Source organism: Corella eumyota, chromosome 6, assembly GCF_963082875.1.
Source record: "Corella eumyota chromosome 6, kaCorEumy4.1, whole genome shotgun sequence".
Lineage (NCBI taxonomy): Eukaryota > Metazoa > Chordata > Ascidiacea > Phlebobranchia > Corellidae > Corella > Corella eumyota.
The window spans coordinates 288,031-304,691 of NC_137495.1; the positions used below are offsets into that span (position 1 = coordinate 288,031).

Here is a 16,661-nt window from a genome sequence, read left to right on the forward strand (position 1 = left end):
AAAAAAAAGTAAAGAATTAATTTTGTTATATTTAAAAACATTTAAAATATATAACATATATAAATTAAACCATAATTTATTAAATTCTCGATTTTAAATAAAGTAAACTCATATCTCCTTTAAAAAAAGGCAAAATTTTTAGAAAAATGACTAAAATTGAGATTAAATTTAGATAAAACAAGAAAAAATAGATCAATTAGGACTTAACATAACTTGCAAAAGCACCGAAATATTTCTAGTTATTTTAAAACTGCAAAACGAACCAAACTAAGACACGAAAAATAATATTTTGAGAATGTAAAGACAGAGCCAATGCTTGACACAAATTTACAATAATCATAAAAACAGTGGAAATAAAAGCTTCCTAAAACAAAAGCTTTATAATTTGATGTAATGTTGTCACACAAATAAATAAACTAAAACAATTCTGTTCATTTTTAAAACAATTAAAAAGTTATTTGTTATTAAGTGCTAAAAAGTTTCATCGAAATAAATCATAGACATCATATAAACGTCCATAAAATCCATAGATATCATATAACTGCTTTAGTGATCCAAAATCCTCAAGTTTCCGGACACGATTTTGTTCTCAAGGAAGGCACCTGATGGGATATCGATTCGTTCTCCATGGTTTGCAATGATAATCACCGTGCCCTGGTTAAAAGAAATTAAAAATAAGTTAAGTTAACTTAATATAAGGAACAACATAACAAGCATTGTATGAAGTATCTTTAAATGTTTACTGCTGCAAGCTAGAAATTAATTAACAGATTAGTTATCTGGCAATTATAATCAATAATTTTCAAAACTGGCAAAGGTAACCAAAGAGACTGGATCGAAGTAATTGGTGTTACTTCAAGGTCGCGAAGTTGGCCTTCCCACATCCAGATGGAAAAATTATGTCAAAAAGGTATGCTGTTCAGATGTTCGGAGCTTTCAGGCCGTATTATCGACAAAATTAATAAGTACAAAAACAAATGAACAAACCTTCAATGTGACATCTTTTCCAAAAGTGACGTCACCGCTTACGGTCAAGTGATCTAACTCCAACATGTCAGGGATGTTAGCAAATCTGCCCAGAAATTTGTGGATCTACAACAAGCAATATTGTTAGTATAGAGATTGTAAATACTAAGGGGGAATTACTTTTGATTTAATTTTCTGTATAGAAAACAGTTACAGTAATACTATTCACCAAAGTTTTGGAAATTAAAAGATATTTTCTAAACAACAACCACGGCTAAAAAAGTTATTAAAAAATGTCTTATTGAAATCAAACCTAAAACACACAAACCTTGGAAAAGTGTTCATCTCCAAGTTTAATAAGAGGGGTAGTCGGGAACATCCTCTCCCCACTCATGACCATCGTCCCGTTCCTCAGTTCATACAAGTTGCTCATCACCAGCAACAAATCCGAGGTCTTCTTTACTGGGAGGAACCGACTTCGTGGGACGTTGATTCCTACATAACGAAAAGGTTTATTAAATTATTTTTAATAATAAGACAATATACAATTAATATTACATTGACGAAAGGAGAAAAAATGACAATTTAATTTTATAATTTAAATCATGCCATTAGTATTATATGTTTACACAAAAGTTTGAAGTTTAGCATAATTACTAAACCAAAGTATATTTTGTTACACTTCTGTTTACAAGATGGTTGTGGTATAGTAATATAACTGATTTAAGAAAGCAATAAGTCTTCAAAGTGGGCATGCTAACCTTACTTATAGACATACAATCAACCACAAGTAGTAACATTACAATTTGTCCCAAAACCGACGGATGTACGAAGAAAATTTTGTCACAAACATTCGAACGAAACTCACCGATTGCATTGTGAAAGTTTTTGATTCCTGCTCCACTGGCGGTCTCAAGTTGAATCACATTTGTTCCATTCCCCAATCTCTGTTAAATATCAAGAAATCTTAAAATATTGGCCATAACATAGAATAATATATACTTAAAATGGAGAATTTAATTGAAATTTTAATTTAAACCCTACTAGATCAAATAAAAACAAAGTCTGCACCTGTTTTTATTAAAAATCTGTATAAAAGTTATAAACAATTGGTCTTTTATTAACACCCAACAATGCTCATTGTTCTCAAACCTTGTTGTTAACAATGACTTCCATTGTCATGTTGCCGTCCAGGACGAGTTCCTGCATTGTTTTAATATTCATCCACAAGTTGTTGGTGTTAAAAATCTTGAATTTTGAAACGCTTTTAAATTCGTCTACGTGCTCTTTGGGAACTTGGGCAATCTCAAGCAACCTTAGTTTGTTGTCGTATTCTATTAAGGTTCCTCCCTAAAGAAGTCAAAGTTTTAATAAATGTTACATGTAAGGTCTTGTTGTAATTTTTTAATTAGTTTTTTTTCACATTTTTATGAGTTCAAAATTTACAAATCTTCATTAGGAGCATGCGGCACAAAACAAAATAGGGGTTGTAACATAATACGACCTCTGTAGAAATTACTCAACTTACTAAACAAACTACTTTAACTTTAAGTACTATTTAAAGTACTATCTAAATTGGAATAAAAATTAAATTCTACTTTTACCCTTGTTTTGCTTTGTTTTTGTATAAACACAACTAAGTAAAATGTATACAATTTGACATACACATTTATAAACTTATCCCAACCTACTTAAAACAAAAAAAATAATTGCAAGTTTTCACCTTAACATCAGCCCTTGTTTTGTTCGTCACTTCCATCACAAAATCACAAGGTTTACTTGGATCCAGGGGGTTCACCAACATGTTTAATATATTTAGATCAACTGTGGCTCCCAGGTTATCGATGTTAGACACAAACACAAACTCCTTCCCCATTTTAAGAAACTTATCGACGAGACCCGATTTGACGAAGCACTCGTAGACGTCACCGTGTCCGGGAGGGTACCACGCTTCAAGGGAGTCCTCACAGGACTGGGCAACAGGAAGAAGAGAGTCTTTGTTAATGCGAGGGTACCTGGAAAATTTAAAATTTTTTTGATTTTTAACAACAAAAAATTTTCAAAAGTAGTTTTTATAAAAATCAAGTTTAGTTGTTAAGATAAAAGATCAGAGCTATAAGTTAAAGTAGAACCAACTGAAGCCATTACCTGTTTTGGTTAAAAGTATGGATCTTCACGTGACACGAAGCATATTTCCTTAAAATCATGTTCGTATCATCATGGGTGTTAAAAGAGTTCATTAGTACGAGGGGCACATCACAGTCATATTTCTTGTTCAGCGACTAAATAATAAATTTTAGTAAATTACAAAAAAAAAATATTAAGTTTTAAGAAGTATATACAAAAACACTTTAAAATCAAAAGTTAATATTTAATCATATTTAAATTTAACCCCTTCACCCACCTCAATTTGCTGCACCGTAAGGTCCAGAAAAGTTAACCCACTCCTGACAGAGATCAAACTTTTGGGCCCCACGCAACCCATACTAGTCCCGAGCCCCCCGTTTAACTTGATCACCACCAACTTACTCAACAAATCTTTGTGTGAACATCCCAGCTCACTTGTTGCCATTTCTTTGTAAGATCGAATCTAAAAACAGAAAATTTTAAATTTTAAAATTGTAATTTTTGTAATATTATTATTTTTTTTATATATGTTTATCGTTGATATGGGAAGGTCAAATATGCGACTTAAAAATAGAGTAACATCAGTTACTCCAACGCAGTCTCGAGATACCTTTAGTAGTTTGGGATATTATATTAGATTACAAATGTCATGTTGACTCAGCAGGAGTTCATACTGTTTATAGCGCCTTACTCAAGGGTGCTACAGCTTAAGAACAGTGGGGATTGAACCCACGAATTCATGTGTGTTGTAGCAAGTTTTCTTACCACACAACGCTGCTGATCACTACACCATGTGCTGGTTTGACTGCTATATTGTATATTATAGCGGTCATAGGTTTATTTATATTATGAATTTTACTTACGTAGCCCTCTGGTGGCGATTTAATTTCCGACCAAACAATGCTCGGACCCGATTTCAATAAAAAACGTCGGAAGAGTTTTTCAAAGTTTGCGAAATCTTTTTTTACACTCTAAAAGCGAAACAATTAGAAGTTAATCAAAAATTAGGTAAACGCAAATATTTTGTACAAACACTAGTATGTTTTAGTCATATTAAGTAGATCTAAAATAAGACAAAAAAGGTTACAAAAATTTAATTTTTACGAACAAAAATCTCACATCTCTAGCTTCATTTGCTGCAGTGTCTCCAAGCTTATCAAGCTCAGTTCTGAGAGCTGACTTTGCGTCATTTTTCATCAATTGCTGGAATTCCATCATACTTTGTGTTCTTTGCATCCCTTTGCTTGGACTTGAGGCAATCTGAGGATCAGAAAACAGTAGTTCCCAGTCAACGTAGTTGGTCGAAGCAGTGCGTTTAATTCCTAGTAAAAAATTTTTTTTATCAATTTGTTATTAATACGATGAATTGACTGAATTTGCAAAGTGAACTTTGCGATAATATTAAACAATGTGCCATTACTTCTTTCAACTACCAAGAGTTGGGGCAAGCAGAGTCAGAATTTAAAGTTCTCTATTAGCATCATCCGCCAAGTTGCAAAAAGGGCGGCATTTTTTTAACCATACCCTAATCTTCCCATGTACTTTTTGCCTTTTTCGCATTGATTTTAGTACCACTTGTTTAAACCGGCGGACGACGCTAATAGAGCTTTCTAGAATTTAACTTAATGGTAGTACTTGTGGACCTAGATTAAATATAGAGATTTAAACACTGACCTGCCTTAGATTTCCTTAAACCAAGAACTTATCTACACAAATTACTTAACACAACTATCAGACTATACAAACATAAATGAATAATTAAAACATTAACTATTTTCTTAAATTAACCGAATAATAAAAATACAAGAAACCAACATTAAAATTTCACACAACTATGTTAAAATTAAACTAATAGTTTAAATTTTTGATAAACGCACAAAAAACGTTTTTAATTTACTTTTTATTTGCAATATCTAAACCGTGGTACAACTGTACAACTCTCAATTCATTAAAACAAGCTTAAACTAGTTTAATTAACGCAAAACTGTGTATTTTCATCAAACCAATATGTAAAACACCTTATTAACATAATGTACAAACATAAAATGTCATATTTCTAGAATGTTTAACACGATATAATTACAAACGACCTTCCTACATCATCACGTTAAAAAATTTGCTGACACAGCAATTTTGTCATGCTACAGTAAACATCATATCACGTGATAACATGTTTCCAAAATTTTTAATTTAAATTATATTGACGTCATTTAAATTTATCCTTAAAAACTAACAAAATTTTTTTAAAGAATTTTTTAAATTTTTTAGAACTTTTTAAATAAAATTCTTAGTAAAAATTAGGTTTAATTCTTTAACAAAAAAATAAATCATATTTTATTTAATAATTATAATAAGTTTTGGGTTTGTGACCATGCCATAACATACTTAAAATCTTTATGTAAACATTAATACTTTTGGCATGTTTTAAATCATTAAATTGATTTTGTCATTTTTTCCCGTCGCATTGTTGTAATATTAATTGTATATCGTATTTATTTTTTACTTTCAATAATGCGCGAAAAAACAAAAAAAAAAAAAAAAATTTTTCATATAACTTCTTAACCTATAATTACAAATATTTTACTTTGGCATATTCCTTATAAAAGATTATATCCTGTCAAATACAACACTATAATTAAAGTTTCAAGCGAAAAGCAAATAAAAATAATCTATAGCTATAAGATTATATAAACTAGTTTATAAAAATGTTTAAAATTTAAAAGATTTTAAAGACATAAAGAATTCAAAAATTTAATTGGAGACAAAAAATCAAAATTATTTTCGAGTAATAAAATCAAAAAATCATTAAAATAAATATAAAATAAGATTAATTTAAAGATAACTTTAACAAAAATTTTCAACAAAATCTTACCCAACATTTTGTGTAGAATCAAATTTTTCTTCAAAAAAAAACTTAAAAAAAACTAAAACTTAAAACTTAAACTTTACACTTAAAGTAACGAACTTATAGTAATGTGGTACGACCGGTACAACAGGTACGTAGTTTATATACCACAGAACAACGTACAAGAAAAAATTAAAAACAAGCTTAGCCCCAGGGTCCATACATTCTTGTTGTCGAAATTAACAACGTCAAATTTTTAACTTTTACCACTTTTCTACGTGTCTTGTGACGAATAACGACGTCTATTACGTAAACAAAAACGATTATTACCTAAACAAAGAGTTACTACTTGTATGTTTGTTTATTACAGAGCACTAAAACAATTAAACTTTAAAACAATTTGTCACTTTTAGCGGAAATTTTAAAATTTAAAATTTATTTCTTAAATAAACAATTTTTTTTTAAGGTTAATTGTCAGACAACTGGACCAATAAAAACAAAGACTTATCACGTGACCAAACCGCGCTGTAATTGGTTTAAATGTAGGCGTGAATCACCTAAATATAATAGGAGATATAAATAGAAGAATTAACAACAAAACATCCTTAACACGTAACCAAATTAAGGATTAAGTTTTAGTTTAATTAACAACAAGTTTATCAACTTATTATCGCGACCATTGTTATTATTACATTATTCTAAAACAATTAAGTTTAAACTGTTTATGACGTAACAATAAAAACAACCTAAAAGCCAAATAAGGTAAATACAACTAAATTTAATTTTAAATAAAAGTGTTGACGCCAATTTGAAATGAAACAAAATTATTTTTTAAATTAATTCATATCAAAGAAGATTGTGATATTTATCGGCGTTTAATCTTTAACATTCGCTACATAACAATTCTACTATTTCTACTTGTGGTTAAACGTGAAGTAACGCACGAATACTTTAATAAAATAAAGCCCGCTTTGTTTAGGCGCCACTAAGTAAGGGTTTAACTACATGGTTAATTGCACATGTTTACACCATACATAACATCTCTGTAATTGGTAAAACTGTAACAAGATATGTTTAAAGTTAAAGATACATAAAGATTACTGATATTAACAAAATATTTTTTAATTTTTAAGCAAAACGGAACTGTTAAAAAACTTGATATTCTAATATTGTTTGCATTGCTTTAATTAGTTTTTTTTTAAGAAATTTATTACCAAATTTAATTTAACATATTAATATTATTGGTTTACTGGTTGATAAACACCAATAGATCATACACCATTAATTAACAACCATTTTTTTTGTAATTTACGCAAAATGTTCCACTTACCTATCTGGGGACTCCCCGAACCCGATCCAATGAGCGGAGACAAAAGTTCCGGACTTGAGTTGACTTCGCTGAGATTCGAACTCGAACTCAAGCTTTCGCTAGACGAGAAATTTGACTTTCGTTCGAGTAAAATTGTTTCGTTCTTGTCCGGTTCTTCTACTGTCATTGTTACAAACTATTATCGCCTATATGACGTCATAATAACATGTGTTAATAAACTGCTCGAACGTCGAAGTTTAGTTTAAAGTATAACGATACGGCGAGTAAATGTTTAATCGACCGTGAAACCACGTGACCATACGTGTTATTTTTAAACATATTTTTAAAAACAACGTTTTAGGAACTGACATAATTTTAAATGGCCAATTTCAACTCAAAAAATAACTAAAAATCCATTTAAAAAGCATGTCTAACCCTCTACTACTTAACACTGTTCATTGTACGAAATATTATGCCGTATAATTGAATCCATAAAATAAAACTTTTTTGTGCTGAAACAGTCGAGCACACAAAGTTGATATTTACCAAACAAACACTACTACAGTAGTAAAATAATTGCGTTTTTAAAGTCACACTAAGTTAAAACTATGACGTTTATTAAAATAGCACCCGAGTGCTAGATTAAGTTTATTTTTTAATATTTAAAATTATTAAAAAGTTATAAAACTAGCTTAAAAATATAAAAATTCTGTTTCAAAAACTGATTCTCTGTGAACAAACAATATGTTAACAATCTATCAATTTCCGTGAATACAGACCATTGTATGAAAGAATAAGCATTAATGTTACGTCATAACTGTTTTTATTCGGATAACAAATCATTCCAGAATTTGTATTGTTTATGTTTAGATTTTGAGCGGTAATTTAGTTAAAACAGGAAATTAATTAATTAACATTTAATTAGGCTAATATTAGATTTAATTGGATAAATGCCTTTTATGTTAAAGTTAAATCAAAAAAACGTCATTTTTTAGATTCTAATTACGGAAAAGGTTTTTAGCAAACATTTACCGCACAAAGAAAGTTAACGCCCCCTATTCTAACTTTTAACGTAATAGACTGACATTGTGACGTCATCCACGCCCTTACCGCCTTTAAAACAAATAGAAATGTCTTTATCATTCCAGTTAAGAAATCTTTTTTATTTAAGTTAAAAATGTAGTAAGAAATGTTGTTATAAAAACCCAGTCTCCAGTTGTACAAGTTCAAGATTTTATTGACCCCATGATATCTAAACCCAGTTATTATCAACTTGTTATTCAATGTTGAAATTAAGGCAACCAGGAAAACTTACATTATTTATAAACAAAATATACAAAATTTAACACTAAAAAACAGAAGTGTTTAGTGTAATAATTGGTTAATAAAAATAATGGCAAAAACAATTCATTGGTATCCAGCAAATAAGCAGCAGTTATGTTTGTTTTTATGATTCCCTTTTAGTTATTATGTAACCCCAAGAAATCAAGAAATTTGTCAACCCTTGTATATATCCCAAAAACACCCAGTTCCCCACACTGACGATCACTACCAAATGAAACAATGCCGCCCACGTACCACTTCTTTTCACTTGGTAAACCGTCAAACGGATATCGGAACATTAAAGGCCCTCCTGAGTCTCCTACGCAAGAGTCTTTACCTCCAGCTCTGTAACAACACTGTAGTGGTGATGTCATGAAAATATTAGTGATGTCATAATGAACAAAAACTTACAAATAACCGGCACATATCATATTCTGTGTTAGCTCTTCACCGTAACCCGTCCGCCTCAATTTATTTCTACATTCCCTTTGATTAATCACTGGAGCTCGAGCCTTCATTAAGATCAAACTAGGTTTCTTTGGTTCTAAAGTTTTTAACTTTTTTGGTACATTTAATTATTCTCGATGAGGCAAGGTCAGCCTAATGACCTAGACATAGAGTAACTTTAGTTATCCTGACCCAGTTTCGAGTTGACTTTGCCAGTTTGGAATATTATAGATTATAATCACCCGATAATTAAGCTGCTGATGAAGTACTGCCTATGCAGGAGTTTATATCATTATAGCACCTTACTCAAGGGTGCTACAGCATGAGAGCAATGTGGATTAAAGCAGTTGGGTTTGTATATTTTAAGAAAGTTAAGCACGAAACACTACAAAATCAGACATATTAAAATAGTTTTAACTAAGAGTTTTATCATGCCATATTAAGGATCACTAACCTGTTTCGCCCCACCCAGCAATTGCAGGATATTCTCCCCTGTCTAAAGCAATTTGGGGAAGATTAACTCCCATTGGTGGGAGGCATATTGGGTGAACCTTACCAAAAAGTTTAATAATTTTAAAAATAACAATCGTTTAGTGTAATTTTGTTGTTCCTAAGAATTAAAGACAATAAAAAAACACATAAAACAGTATGTAAATAAGTTTAAGTTAATAAGTATTTTTACGTTTTTATTGATAACAGCATTTCTATCGAGTTTAAGCACAGCAATGTCTGAGTCATAATTTTGATCATCAAAATCCTCATGTGAGTCTGATTTAGTTACACTAAATACCTAAATAAATCACTAATAACTTAAATTAATCCTTATTAATTTAAAACTATTTTAGTTTACTTTTTTATTTAAATTTTTTAAGCATTAATTAAAGTGACAAGTAAAAATGAACAATGAGCCAACCATTAGGTGGAAAAAATTAAGATTTAGAATCTTTATAAAGAATTAACAGTATAACTTGGCCTAGTAACCAAACCATAAGTTATCACAGATGTCTTTAAAAATTTGCCTTGAAATTTAAAAAAGTCAATAAATTACAAACATAAATGAAAACCAAGTTAATCTAAATAGGGAAAATAATTAAAAATTCACCTGAATATTTGGGTCGGTTGAGTTGGATCTGTTATGCACTCCAAGGTAAACTTTCAGGTCCTCATCAAGCCCACTGACAACACCATAAAAGTTGAAAATAACATACCCAATTAAGTCTATTTTTATTACATTTTACATAATTTATTTAAAATTTTTTACTTTGTTAAATTTATAAGTTTAAACACTATTGACTATGTATTATTAAAAGTATTTTACTTAAGGCAGTGAGCTGCTGTTACGACGTATCTTTCTTTTATCAAAGATCCTCCACAAAATTGATTTTTCGTTGACAAATCAACATTTTCAACTAAACAAAAAACATTTTTTTTTAATTATTGGTAAATAAGTTCTAAGCGATGTGGTAAATCCAAGTCAAAACTATCTAAATCTTTATCATAAGGTCAATAATATCTCCAACTTATATAACAGGAGACTGGGTCAGAGGTAATATCGTGAGGTCAATAATATCTTCAACTTGTACAACTTATAACTGGGTCGGAGGTAGTATCGTGAGGTCAAGAATTACTTAAACATGTACAACTTGAGTACGATATCAAAATTTTTATACAAAGCCCCAAATAAAAAACAAAACCACAAAGAACTTACCACGGGTGATAAAGGCCATCCAAGGCCATTCACCAACTCTAGCTTCTTTTCCTTTGGCAATATGGGCAAGCAAACTTTTTTTTGATCTCCCTTTTATGCCACAAACTAAAAATTAGTTATTTCTTTTATTATGTTTTAGACAATTGCTTGAAAATTTTGCTTTAGTGGAAATCAAACTTAGGACCTCAGGTTTTACTTAAGAATGCTACAACATGCCGGCAATGAAAATCAAACCTAGGATCTCAGGTATTACTTAGGGATGCTACAACATGCAAGCAGTTGGAATCAAACCTAAAACCTTAAGTCTTACTTAAGAATGCTTAAACATGCCAGCAGTGGGAATCAAACCCAAGTCATCACTGCCCACTTAAGGATGCTACAACATGCCAGTATTGAAAATCAATCACAGGACCTCATGTTTTACAGTATTAGAAACAATCCGGCTAAGAGAAATAGAAATAAAACAAGTCCAGTACATATACCCATATCATTACTGTACAGCAATGTTTTTAAATAAGAATACCTGGTTCGCATGTTGGGGGCTGATCATTAATCCCAGCAAGTATTGATTCCCATTCTTTATTATCTGTACAGATCCAATCCAGTGCTCCACCTTTCTGCTCATACCTAGAACAAGTTTTAGGATTTAAGTAATGATAAGCTTTCTAACAATAGAAGCCCTGAGTTTAAATTCTGTTGCTGCTAAAAATAATATGACCACTACTCATATAAAAGTGCTTGTATGGAGGGTTTTAAATAAAATAAACTTTTGTCAAGATGGCATGATTTAAAACTTACCAAAAGTTTAGATAAGGTTGTTTTCATAGCAAATTAATTTACAAATTTATGCCTAGATGAAACAAAATATTACTAAACCATTGGTTTCCCTCTAATATATTACCAAGTTTCATAAACAAACTATAACCTACCAGTGATCACAAGCAACTGACAAGATATCGCCAAAGGTAAAATTTAAAGAGTTCAGACCGGGAATATGAGCGTTTAAAACATTTTCAAGTTTGACTGGTCGCCCACAAGATTTAACTAAACAAAAATAAATTAAAAGTTAAATCCAAAAAGTTGGCTAAAAACTTAAAATCGGACTTGAAACTTACTTTTACACGTAGGTGTAACATCGCTCCAAGTACCATCACTCTGACAAGTTATATTCACAACATTGCCATCTGTTTTATTAAACTCATACCCAATGTTGCACCCAAACTCAATAACATCCTCAAACTCATAAAATCCTTTCTCATTTCGACTCAATATTTCACCATTAGAAGGCGATGCAGGGTCTTCTAGACATCTTATTTCTAAAATATTAATAATATTATTAATTATCAGTTTACTTAAATTAGCGTTTGGTTTTTAATACAAAAAAAATAACATAATGCTTAAAAGTCTGATATTAAATAAGATAAAATACAAACAATAAGGTCTTAATCCAAGAGAAGCTTTACCGTTGTATGCCTTGTATTGTGTGATTTATACATACCAACAAACCCAGGGGATAATCACATGAAAAATAAGTCTTGGATTTGTTCCTCATTGCTTTAATGTTGAGCTTCTTTAAGTTAATACACTATAGTCAAAATCAAAAAGGCATTTTCTACTTACTTGTTGTGTTGTATCTGACTCTAAATCCTTTCATTTCTACACTGCTGTCAGTTATAAATTCTAGTTTAGCTCTTCTTGTGTTCAACTCCATTAGTTGTCCATTGTTTGGTGCAGTATTTCCACAGTAAATATTCTCAACATTACCATAACTTAACTATAGACAAAAATGTAGAATAAGCAGATATATTAAGAAACAATTGTGTATTTTATAGACCTTCATGTCATTTACCTTTAGCGAATCGTAAACACAATTTGGCTGGGGGTATTCTTCATGAGTTTCAATCTCAAAAATTGGATCAAAAATCAAGTTTATACTTAATCCTTCGCGAACCTGAAAATATAAAATAAATTTATTTATTTACAATGTTAAATGACTGAGCATTAGTTGCATGATATTAACTTGCTTGAACACAATTAACTTACAAACCTCTATTGTCAAATCACAATCTGCTAGTCTACCATAATTATCTGGATATTCAGAACTCGTAATTGTTCCAAAATCTTCGTTTAAAATTACATTCGAACAAAGTGCTACAAAATATTAAAAACTAAGTTAACTGATTTAAGTAAATATTTGAAAACTACATTTTCAATTTTTAGGTTTTAAGTAAATTAATAACATTTAAGCATTTTTAAATTGTCGGAAAAAACAGTTGCAATAGTTAGGGCAAGCAAGATTGTAGATTAAATTAATTTATATAGTTGGGGTAAGCAAGGGCAGTAGATTAAGTTAATTTATATGGTTAGGGCGAGTAAGGGTAGTACATTAAGTTAATTTATATGATTAGGGCCAGCAAGGGTGGAAGATTAAGTTAATTTATATGGTTAGGGCAAGTAAGGTAGTAGATTAAGTTAATTTATATGGTTAGGGCCAGCAAGGGTAGTAGATTAAGTTAATTTATATGGTTAGGGCAAGCAAGGTAGTAGATTAAGTTAATTTATATGGTTAGGGCAAGTAAGGTAGTAGATTAAGTTAATTTATATGGTTAGGGCCAGCAAGGGTAGTAGATTAAGTTAATTTATATGGTTGAGGCAAGCAATGGTAGTAGATTAAGTTAATTTACATGGTTAGGGCAAGCAAGGGTAGTAGATTAAGTTAATTTATATGGTTAGGGCAAGCAAGGGTAGTAGATTAAGTTAATTTATATGGTTAGGGCAAGCAAGGGTAGTAGATTAAGTTAATTTATAGGGTTAGGGCAAGCAATGGTAGTAGATTAAGTTAATTTATATGGTTAGGGCAAGCAAGGGTAGTAGATTAAGTTAATTTATATGGTTAGGGCAAGCAAGGGTAGTAGATTAAGTTAATTTATATGGTTAGGGCAAGCAAGGGTAGTAGATTAAGTTAATTTACATGGTTAGGGCAAGCAAGGTAGTAGATTAAGTTAATTTATATGGTTAGGGCAAGCAAGGGTAGTAGATTAAGTTAATTTATATGGTTAGGGCAAGCAAGGTAGTAGATTAAGTTAATTTATATGGTTAGGGCAAGCAAGGGTAGTAGATTAAGTTAATTTATATGGTTAGGGCAAGCAAGGTAGTAGATTAAGTTAATTTATATGGTTAGGGCAAGCAAGGTAGTAGATTAAGTTAATTTATATGGTTAGGGCAAGCAAGGTGGTGGATTAAGTTAATTTATATGGTTAGGGCAAGCAAGGTGGTAGATTAAGTTAATTTATATGGTTAGGGCAAGCAAGATAGTAGAAAAACAACTAACGCGAACAGGTATGCTCATCCTTCCGCAGAAAGAAACCAACTCTACAAGCACAATAAAAACTTCCTGGTACGTTAACACAATGGTGGTTGCAATAAACCAACTGGTCCCAATCTTCCACTGTGTTCCTTACGAGTTCTTGTTGTTCGTAGCATTCATCTTTGTCTGCAAAAATTTTAATTTTAAAAAAAAGTAGTTGCACAAAAATATTATTTATATTACTCTAGTTGTATTTAGTTTCTTGAAACAATGTAACTAATACATTTTAAAATGTTTGATAAAAAACACGTGGTTTTAATAAACAAAATAAACAACATCACGTGGTTAACATAATAAAAGGAAATTTCACACATGGCGCATTAAGCATGACTTAAATACGCCAATTATGACGTCACTTACCAAAAACACTGTAGTGGCCTACAAAACCAGTTACTTCAAAATCTCCGTTGCTGAAATCGGAGACAAACTGAATCGTCATCACATTGTCTTTTGAGATAAAGTGTTCTTGTGACGTCATAGAATCGTAGGGAAAGTATTCCTCGTTTCCGCAAAAAGTTTGGTTCTCAACTTGGTCATCGATCTATTTGGCGGATGAATATTTAGTTACTATTTATAACAATATAAAATGACGTCATTATATGTCAGCTATTATTGTCTTAGTGACGTCACTTACCCTTAAAAAGTCGTACGCACATGGGAAGAGGTCGAAAGAATCTTCGATGTCGAATAACGTGAAGTGAATGTCAACCTGGTGGCCGGGGTCAGCGGTCACCACCCACGTGATGTCGAGGTTCGGTGGGTACGACCCGCGAAAATCAGGACTTCTTATAGTTCCGTAGTCGCTGTTAAGGTGAATTACTTCACCCGATACTGCCCCCAACAAACTTAAAACTAGAATTGTTAATTTCATTTTTGGTCTAAGTTTGTAAAGTTATTGCATACAAAACACAATTTAAAGTAACTAAAAAGTTTTAAAATAACTTTTTACTATTTTACAACTGCTCAAAGCTTTCACAAATCAAGTTAGAGTTGTTAAAAAGTTAATGTTTAACTTAATGGTAACTGAATATTGTTTTTCTCTGTGACATCATAGATAAAACTTGTGTTTGCACGCTTTACTAGCCATGTACGACAACCACAAAGTAAGAACAGTTTAAAATATTTAATTAAACAAAAACAGAACAAGTAAAACGACAACAAATAAAAAACACGACGCAAAAACATCAAGACATTTAAATAAAATGTTATAACCATAATAATATAACAACAATTTGTTAAGCATTAATAATTATTAATTACGTTTAATATAACCCAGTATGGCTCTAGTAGGAAAGCACGAACTGGTCACGATAAATTGCATGTGATAAAGGGACTAACCGAAAAAAAAAAACTACCGAAAAAAAAGAACGTCCCAAGGTATTTCGATTATGGCAAAAAAGTATTTTTATTATGTCAAAAAAGATATTTTGTATAATGGCAAAAGGTAATTTAATAATGGCTATAAATGGCTTTAATAACAATACTTATTTATAAAATTTTACTTACAATTTTTTTTAAATTTTATGATATTAATAAAATAACATTTATCATAAATTTAAGACAAATTTTAACTTCAAAAAATAAAAAAAGGTGTACAATAAACAAAAGGTACAAATCTTAATTATTAAAAAAAATATTATTTAAAAAAAGAAAAACGAGTATCTCACCTGTATGTTAAAGGAATCACCTTTCTTGGTCTTTTTCTCACAGCTCATCAGTACCTAAACTAACAACTACCTTAGGGCCACATCCAAATCTTTATCTCCTCTTCAAATCACCGTAGAATCGCCTGATTAGTTCCTCCTAAATAGCCAATTAAATAAACTATGTAATGAATGCTACAATAACAGTAAAACTTTAAGTTAGTAACATAAAATATTTTATAACTGTAACTGTAGACCGTGTGTAATGACCTTAATTGTAATTTTCTTAATTGAGCAAATTCATTTTCGATTTTTTCGTCATAATCAAAAAGAATCTAACCAGGAAATGAATAGTTTGCAATGCCGGATGTCCAAGGTTGAGTTTCTACTGTTGGCATTCTGCTTGACAACTTCCAAATACTTCTGTTGAAAAAAAAACAATTAGTTTAATAGTATTCTGGCAGTATCAACCATGTAAAAATAATTATTAATTACACAATAAGCCTAATTAGTAACATTTAGTACCCTGACCCAGGGAGCAAAATAAAATTTAAATTTTAACCACATCAAAAACTAATATACGCTTGTTAATTATATAACGTTTCGTACTGGAAATTATTGATTAACATATATGCTAATAATTATGAGAACAATTGGTTTTTGATTTGACATAAGTTTGTGCATATTGCCTGTAAGTCAAGTGCGATGTGACAAATTTCTAAATAATTAAAACAAAAACTTTATAAGAATTAAGACCCTGCAATTTATAGAAGTATTATTGCATCTTACCAAATCTTTACGAGTACTAAATAACAAAAACTAAAAGTCATCTTTAAAATTAAATGTAATGTATTGTATATTATAATGAAATATATCAACACATCTGAAAAAAATAAGAATAAACATTTACGAAAGACATTAACAAA

At 30.5% G+C, this 16,661-nt stretch overlaps 2 protein-coding genes across 4 annotated transcripts; both read right to left on the reverse strand.

Moving 5' to 3' along the window:
- Positions 1 to 55: 55 nt before the first annotated feature.
- On the reverse strand, positions 56 to 7,434 carry LOC145755620 (UTP--glucose-1-phosphate uridylyltransferase-like). 3 transcript variants are annotated; one of them, XM_082571865.1, is made up of 11 exons: positions 7,269 to 7,434; positions 4,213 to 4,415; positions 3,957 to 4,064; positions 3,371 to 3,556; positions 3,115 to 3,248; positions 2,690 to 2,981; positions 2,119 to 2,316; positions 1,835 to 1,913; positions 1,295 to 1,461; positions 988 to 1,092; positions 56 to 654 (listed from the first exon to the last, which is right to left on the reverse strand). In XM_082571865.1, the coding sequence occupies exons 1-11, from the start codon at positions 7,432 to 7,434 to the stop codon at positions 547 to 549; spliced, it is 1,746 nt and encodes a 581-aa protein (XP_082427991.1). In that variant the 3' UTR covers positions 56 to 546. The 3 variants fall into 3 exon arrangements, with proteins under 3 accessions (XP_082427991.1, XP_082427992.1, XP_082427993.1); XM_082571866.1 differs by lacking the exon at positions 7,269 to 7,434 and adding an exon at positions 5,966 to 6,087; XM_082571867.1 differs by lacking the exon at positions 7,269 to 7,434 and adding an exon at positions 4,768 to 4,991.
- A 1,024-nt stretch (positions 7,435 to 8,458) lies between these two features.
- Positions 8,459 to 15,099, reverse strand: LOC145754940 (mannan-binding lectin serine protease 1-like). The gene is made up of 16 exons (XM_082571115.1): positions 14,727 to 15,099; positions 14,453 to 14,633; positions 14,057 to 14,218; positions 12,773 to 12,876; positions 12,575 to 12,676; positions 12,346 to 12,499; positions 11,841 to 12,041; positions 11,655 to 11,769; positions 11,249 to 11,352; positions 10,726 to 10,830; positions 10,336 to 10,426; positions 10,120 to 10,192; positions 9,700 to 9,807; positions 9,472 to 9,568; positions 8,982 to 9,114; positions 8,459 to 8,915 (listed from the first exon to the last, which is right to left on the reverse strand). The coding sequence occupies exons 1-16, from the start codon at positions 14,961 to 14,963 to the stop codon at positions 8,708 to 8,710; spliced, it is 2,175 nt and encodes a 724-aa protein (XP_082427241.1). The 5' UTR covers positions 14,964 to 15,099; the 3' UTR covers positions 8,459 to 8,707.
- Between the last annotated feature and the right edge of the window lie 1,562 nt (positions 15,100 to 16,661).